General features: G+C 45.1%; 1 protein-coding gene and 2 non-coding genes across 5 annotated transcripts; 2 read left to right on the top strand and 1 right to left on the bottom strand.

Moving 5' to 3' along the window:
- The first annotated feature begins 5 nt into the window (after nt 1-5).
- On the top strand, nt 6-7,597 carry LOC118416309. 3 transcript variants are annotated; one of them, XM_035821415.1, is made up of 5 exons: nt 6-178; nt 3,363-3,608; nt 3,931-4,137; nt 5,916-6,023; nt 6,271-7,597. In XM_035821415.1, exons 2-5 carry the CDS (start codon nt 3,363-3,365, stop codon nt 6,601-6,603), a joined length of 894 nt encoding a protein of 297 aa, XP_035677308.1. In that variant the 5' UTR covers nt 6-178; the 3' UTR covers nt 6,604-7,597. The 3 variants fall into 3 exon arrangements, with proteins under 3 accessions (XP_035677308.1, XP_035677301.1, XP_035677294.1); XM_035821408.1 differs by having other exon boundaries at nt 20-183; XM_035821401.1 differs by lacking the exon at nt 6-178 and adding an exon at nt 2,291-2,471.
- On the top strand, nt 4,807-4,878 carry Trnaa-cgc. The gene has a single exon. It is a non-coding gene; the product is annotated as a tRNA-Ala (tRNA).
- On the bottom strand, nt 5,437-5,508 carry Trnaa-cgc. The gene has a single exon. It is a non-coding gene; the product is annotated as a tRNA-Ala (tRNA).

Genomic DNA, 7,597 nt, shown 5'->3' with positions numbered 1-7,597 from the left:
TCACTTACTAAAAATAGACCGGTGTAATACCCTACGTCACCGTCACATGGGGTGCCCAGTCAGATTGGCTTGCGTGGAAGATCAGATCACACACATTCCTCGGACCAAAACAAGCGGCGGTGGTGCGGCGAACTGCTTCAGCTCCTAACGAGGGGAAAGACAGCTCTTTTGCTTTTACGTAAGGTAGTCTTTATGGTTTACTTTTAATGTTGACAGCTACAGAATGGCATATTCTCACTTTCTTCAAGTTTACATTTCACATTTTCCTTTCCGCACACCTGTTTGAGTCCTTCATAACATCTTCGAACGTCTTGTTAGAATCTACAGTAATATCTAAGTAGGGTGCCTTAAGAAACTTTCTCTCCCTTTTACCCCCTGGGTTAGATAAATAATACGCATTATACGTAGTTGTGAAGATAAGGGCACGTCTTACTACCAGCTGTCTGTACCGGTGCCCTGCCCGGCATGTCTTGGTGACTTTGTTTGGTATACCCGCCCCTGTCTAATGCTTCACATGTGACTGCGCTGCCCTGGCCAGCGGTCAAATGATCTCAAACGCTATCTTTACTTTTTTTCGTGTCTGCCTTCTCTATTGCATGTCTTTTCCCCTCATTCTATGCTTTCCATGGACTTATCTTGACTTCTGCCAAAGAAAACAAATGCAGATTTTCTCACTACAGTTGTTATACCGATGTGCGTGCGCTTGCTATAATATCATGTTCATTGTCTGAGTTGCCTACTTCTTATTTTTTTCGGAGGTGGGCGTTGTCGATGTCAGGATTTTGCCTCGCGTTTTTTGGTAGACTTTGCCACTATATCGAAGTGGAATATAAATATTTACTTATGACTATGACGCGTCGGGCGAAAGGGCAATGTTAATGGTGTGCCAAAGACTACAGCCTATAGGGCGCAGCGTATACAGGTCGTTTTGCCTACTGTCCGGGTCATATCTAGCGTTCTTCGAAAATGTCAACAAATACCTGCAACTGAACTGGGCAGCACGAGTAGACTGGGGGACAGTGATTTGTGCTCAACTGTAGTGTTCACAAAAGAAGTTTGGGCTGAGTTCGGTGTTCTGGTATGCAGTCCCCCTGGGGCATTTTCAACGATCGGCGGCCTGTTGCTGCACGTAAGGCAGGACACCTGGCTCTGCCAGGAGATCCTTTCCGGTGTTTGCCCCTTTTTCAAAGTATGCTGCGATTCTCATATTTTTCTCCTGTGTCGAGGGTTGGCGTCTAACAGAGAACAGTTATACCGTCCCCTCACAGTTGGGTGTCCGACCGCTAGACCGGGCCAGAGCGACACTAGCCTCAGGTCATTTGCTTTTCCTGACAGACTCCAGTTGAACCGTGGGTTTAAAGTTACTCGATCATGCCGCCAGTCGTACTCGTAAGAAAATGTGGTTATGGGAGTATCTAATTTGAAACCCCGTCCGGAGTAAAGAAGAAAAGCTTGGCCAAAATGCATTTGGACTTGTCTCTTTAGCTCGGCGACGTAATTCCTTTCAAATTGGTGCAGACTGGCTGATTCATTGATTGATAAGTGTATCATTAAACCTACAAACTACTAATCATTAATCGATCAAATAATTGCTAAGCTGCTGTGCTACAAAATGTCGGGTGTCAGAGGTGGTGAGTGGAAGGGCAGAGTAACTTCTTTGATGATATTTGGTCACCGGCCCTGCAGTCTGCAGATACATTTGGGAGTCTGGCCAATGAAAACAAACACAGGCTGTTTTTTTTTCTTCGCGCTGCATGATGTGCATGTATGTTTCATGGCTTCTATAGTCGGTGAATTTTCGTAACAGTTGAGTTGTTAAGCCAAACATGAGTCATCGATGTTATCGGTGTTTAGATCGCTAAAGGCTAAACTTGCTGCAAGGCTGAGCATCAAAGGGGGTCGGAGGTGAACCAAATTTGAGCAAACCCAAAGGCCGTGATGATTCTCATGCAGATTTTGGCTGTCATTTGCATGTCGGGATTCCCCGCGCTGACTGTACAGTCTGATGCAACACTGCGCAACCTCAGGCCGACCTTTCGCAATCCCGCGCCACACCCCCAACACACCTTTGTCTCGGCCAATCAGGACCCTGGGGGAATGTTGGGCATTCTGGACTTCCAACGTTTTTGGTCAGTTTTCTGATGCAAGCCGGTGTCTTGATTGCATGAACGATGTATCTGGCCGGTAGACAGGTTGGTCATTTAAGGCATACAGGCTTACAGACATCTCATAAAAGGTGAGCGTCTGATGCAACCAGCGTTTCTTCTGCCCGCACACGTGTATGAGAAGGTCACACACAGTAATAACGGGGTTTCATCCAACAACTCAGTACGACGCCACTTTGATGAAGACGCTGTCTATCTTCGCTCTGAACTTCTGTCATGAGAGTCCTTGGCAAGCGAGCACAGACGACACATCCAGTCATGAGCAGAGCCTGTGGGATTACTGGGCGCCTTGACAGCCAGAAGCATGTATGATGTTACCACCTGCTTGTAAATCCAGTATTGTTCGCTTGTGATGGCAACTTGTGGACTAACTCCTGTATTCCCGTCCGTGTGACTGGGCATGTTATTCGGTCCCCTTGGCTCACTTTGTATTCCAGAGCAGTAATTTTCCTTCCAGCAACCCTTGGGTAATGTAGATGCTATGTTCTCGGATTTCGTTCCCAAGAGGTCGTTGATTAGGACAATGTAATACATGTGTACAGTGAGTTGTAGATATCTTCACTAACTGTGCCTTTCTAGGTTTGTTTGCAACGTTGCATTTATCATTGACATTTTTCCTATTTTTAGTACATATTGGTGGTTCTTTTAGCTCACTAACGGACCTGTCTAACGCTGGTGTAGCGTAGACGGAACGTGAGTCCCTCTGTCAACCCACCTTTGCTGACGCAAGCATAAGTGGTTGTTGCAACATCATCAATTATTCCCATCTGATACATTTGCTTAACGAGAGGGTCTGCTGGGGGTCCGACAACGATTTACGCTGAATTCAGAAGAACTCCCTACGTATTACGCTAAATCAAGGAAGGCAATTGCGCTAAATTTGGTCGCCTCGCTACGAATTACGTAGATAAGATGGTTTTCCCTACGAGTTACGGGAAATAAAAATAGGCTGCCTACGCCTTACGGAAAAAAGCATGGAGAACCCCTAACGAGGATCTATTCTTCCTCGATTTAGGGTTGATCAAAGCTCCTTGCAAGAGGAAAATCAACGCACTGTATCCGGTATCCTGTTCCTCAGCTCTAAAGTAAACGCTACACGAAGGTCAACTGTACGGGTTGCATGTCTAGGCCTACTGGGCTGTAGGGTGGGACATGTGTTGTGGGAGGAATGTACTGACACGTGCTTTTCTTTGACAGATGATACAGACGACACTGAAAGCTACCACAGACAAAATGACTGCAGGGTTGGAGACAACACAGGCTGTAGACGTACAGAAGGCGGGAGTTACCATGGAGACCCTGTGTGAGGAAGAGCTCATTGAAGTGGACGGAGAGGGGGTGGTCAGCCAGGGAGGGAAGAGCGCGGCCGAACTGCTGCTGACCGCTCTGCAGAACATGGACGCTAGTCAAGCACAGGCGCTAGTAGTGGCCAATATGGCACAGGTGAGTGCAAATATACTTTCTAGATACAGATACAGCATTACGTCCGGCCTGACAATATTCTCCGCAATGCGTTTCTATTGCCCTTGCGAAAGTGATTATTAATATTTAAAAAAAAATATCCCCAAATCGTGCATAATAGAACTTGAAGGCTTAGATATGAGATGTAGGTTGCCTTGTAAAGTACGGCCCCAAGGCATTTTGCCAATTTTAAAAGTCGTTTTCTTCTTGGGTGCCAAAATAATTTTCTGGTTACGGCTCAACCCACGAAGTAAAATATTTGGTCCTAAGACTCCTAACGCTATAACGTTACGTCTCCCGACAGTTTGACGGTGACGCTACCGTTCCGGACGTCTCCCTGTCCCAGGACACCGGCGACTCGGACCTGTCATCCCTGGGAGAGGGCAGCCTCACCCCCATCATCAAGGAGGAACTGAAGTACACCATCCAGACCAAACGCCTGGCCAGTGGGCTGGACGAGCTGGATGTGGAAGAGATCAAGAACAGCAGCAAGGCTAAGAAACCGCGGAAGGTGAGCGCACACCTACTCCTACGAACGTTCATCATCATCGTCGCGGGCTACTTGCTTGCGAACGTTACCGCCGGATGTACTGCAAAGCTAGCCTGCGCTTTTCAACCGGCTTCAGTAGCGCCACTGTTTAGCCTGAGTACCATCCTCCGTAGTGACCGCTAGCTCACTACTTTCAGTGGTTAGCAAGCAAAAAGTAGCGAGCCAGCGGTGACTACGGAGGATGGTACTCAGGCTAGCCCTTGTTACCTTGAAGTTAATGAAATCGTACCGCCCATGCAAATCGCTGTGAAACTATGATGTATATTAAAGAGTCGTTGCAACGCTAAAACGTTGACTGTCTAAATTAGCAGCGCCGTTGATTTTAAGTAATCAAGGAGCTTTTATCAAGTTGCTGCTGCAACGATTTTTGAAAAAAAAATTCAGTGCTACAAAATTACCGGCGTTGTGGCATTTTAGTATGGGAAGGATTCCCCGTAATCATTGACGATCTGGAAATAAATAAATATTGTGATAAATTATAATGTCAATGTGAATAAATATGCCGAGCAAACTTACACCAAACGTCAATAGTCGCGTCCGGGGAAACAGTCAAAGTGCGATAACGCGCGCGCGGCTGAAATTAGGTCACGCAGTCGTATACCCCGTTCTTTCGCCCGCGCCGTGACAGGTGGGGATGTAGCTCAGAGGTAGAGCGCTCGCTTCGCATGTGAGAGGCCCCGGGTTCAATCCCCGGCATCTCCAATAAATTTTTTGAATCACTTTTTCAGGTCTGAACGTGAGGACTTTCGGTCATATTCTATACATCTTATTTAAAAAAAGGAATTTCCACCCCCATGGTTGCAGTAATTTGATTGTCTCTGATTAAACACTGGCGAAACTGCATGAGCACATACGGTGAATTCATGATGGTTGCGCTATATGCTTCATCTATCTTTATTCTATCCATTGATCGATTTCTAGGAAAATCGTATAGTTCAAGTCGTTTGATTGTCAGTTTTAAAAAATGTATATGTGCAGCCTATTACAAGCAGAAAACAGACAATCTGAATGACGGGGTCACGTGGATACAATTCACTCCAGAGTGGAGGCCCCGCGTACCCAAACATACAACTGGAGGGAATGGGGAAGGGGCTTTTCTCGTTAACTCTGTGAAATATCAGGATCAATAATCCACGTCACGCCGAGTCTTCATTATACCGTTTGCCCCATCTTGTATCAAGCTTGATTATCCCGCAGAGACGAGTAATTGGTGAAGAAAAAAGCGCAAGCGCTCCTTCGGCATTTAAATAAAAATGTCTTTGGAGATGCCGGGGATTGAACCCGGGGCCTCTCACATGCGAAGCGAGCGCTCTACCTCTGAGCTACATCCCCACGTGTGTAAAATCGCGTATAAAGGGCATACTGTATCTATTTATAATTCATAACCTCGGAGTTCTTCCATTGTATTGACGTATTCTGTTGAATTTCCCCCGTGCCTGCTCTTTAAATGCAATACCGCAAGTAACAGACAATATAAATAACAAATAGACATCCATATAGTAAAATGGACTTTGTGAAAAATCCAAGTTGTCAGGTAGTGGGGAAAATACAAGAAGTTTTTAAGATATTGCTCTGGGTGTTAAGTTAAATGTTTTCTTTTACTAGTTTTAGGAAACTTGAGCCTTTGTTCACTGCTGAGGTTGCGGAATGTTGACAGCGGAAAATAGAGCACTGCCTTTCATGTTAACACGGAATAACAGAATACTAACTAATAACTAGATTTTCCCCTGTCTCCACAGATCTCTCCAGAGGAAGAGGAACGGCGCAGGGTACGACGGGAGAGAAACAGGATCGCCGCGGCCAAGTGCAGGAACAAGAAGAGGGAGCGGGGCGAGCTTCTGCAAGAGGTAAGGCAGTCAGTCATTTTATTACGCTTTTAAATATGGCTGCATAGCTATAGATCATACGAATAATTTCGAGACCTAGACATTTAGGTGTGAGCTTTGAAACTTAAAAAGTTACGATTGATTGCTGGCTGGTGAAGTCTAAGATCTAAAGATAGTCTAAAGTTCTTGAACTTCACGAATTTCTTGAAAGCAACACGCGGTTGCGATATAACTCAACTAAAAGCCAATCTGCATTTTATTATTGCAGGAGTCCGAACGACTGGAGTCGCAGAACGAGCGTCTGAAGTCGGAGATATCCCGGCTTCAAGAAGAGAAGGAGAAGATCGCTTACCTGTTGCAGTTCCACCGTCCCACCTGCATCATGAAAGCACCTGCGACCACCTGCGCACCTGTCACAACAACCTCCAAACCTACAGCTGTAATGGTGGATTCCTTCTTCTCCACCGCCTCCTCCTCAGACCTCTCGTGGGACTCCGCAGAAACTGGCGGACAAGAAACTTCGCCCTCACCTGCTATAGTTCCTGTGGACCTGTCCTGTGCGTATAGTAGTGACAGCGACAGTGACACTGAGCTGAGTTGAGGCGCTAGGAAGCTTTTGTTATAGCATATTCAACCTTTCTGTGCTCGGTTGTCACCCCGTCCCTCTGCATTTTTTTGTATGACCATGTGTTCTTTCCTTCAATGATGTGTGCAAAGATAAAAAAGATCTCAACTTCAACTGTGCAAACGGGACAATGTTGACACGTAAATATGTTACTCTCACAGTCACAAGTCAGGCTCTCGCCTGCTCTCGCCTGACTTGTGACTGTGAGAGTACAGGAACATGCTTGGCCCAGCAGTGAACCTGTAGCCATTCTGTCATTGTCTTTACTATAGATATAAGGTCCTTTTCTTTCTGGCAACTGTTAAACGCAATTTTCACTCGAATGGCTGATAGTGTTTTCGACTTTCCAACCATATTCAGTATCATAACTTCTAACATGTACATATATTATATGGCAGCTGTGAATATCATTATTATCATGACTATTGTTATTGTGTGCGATTGGTATGAATGGAAACAGTATATATGCACTCCAATTATGCAAAATGTGGTATCGGGAAGAATGTAAAGCCGGTAGATTTACGATCCAACTTGCAAAAATGTTGCGCCCCTTTGACATTCTTACCTTCATATTGTGAAGTATGTTCATTTGTTGGTTGAGAGTCAACTTCTCTTGCCATACCCTTAATGTCAACCTTAAACTGTCCTCAAAGAAATGTTAGAACAAAAGGCAACACCCACAATGTTATGTACAGTTGTCTTTATAGTTGTGGCAGGCTTTTGTGTCTGTATATTATGCACACTTTGCTTATGTTTGTGGTTTGTTACCTATGTAAACATTTATATAACGTTATAAGTTAGTTTGTAAATAGAACCGACTATATCAAAGTTGTGGGTGGGACTCGGTTCTGAATAACCGTTTTCTCGTTTGTAAAAACATCTTCAATGCTCTGTAAATATACTGATACGCAAGTACGAGGATTTTTGTACCTTTGTACGATCGTAAATTAAAATACCTCACAGACATGAA

Source organism: Branchiostoma floridae, chromosome 1 (genome assembly GCF_000003815.2).
Source record: "Branchiostoma floridae strain S238N-H82 chromosome 1, Bfl_VNyyK, whole genome shotgun sequence".
NCBI classification, from domain to species: Eukaryota; Metazoa; Chordata; class Leptocardii; order Amphioxiformes; family Branchiostomatidae; genus Branchiostoma; species Branchiostoma floridae.
The sequence above is the reverse complement of the archived record's forward strand: the minus strand, read 5'-3'. Positions and strand labels throughout refer to the sequence as shown.

What these genes read in the sequence shown, in the direction of transcription:
- LOC118416309 (XM_035821401.1), top strand. Translation starts at nt 2,382, where the DNA reads ATGAGAGTCCTTGGCAAGCGAGCACAGACGACACATCCAGTCATGAGC. An exon ending in GCCTTGACAGCCAGAAGCAT is followed by an intron (nt 2,472 to 3,362) that starts GTATGATGTTAC and finishes TTTCTTTGACAG; the next exon opens with ATGATACAGACGACACTGAA. An exon ending in GGGGCGAGCTTCTGCAAGAG is followed by an intron (nt 6,024 to 6,270) that starts GTAAGGCAGTCA and finishes TTATTATTGCAG; the next exon opens with GAGTCCGAACGACTGGAGTC.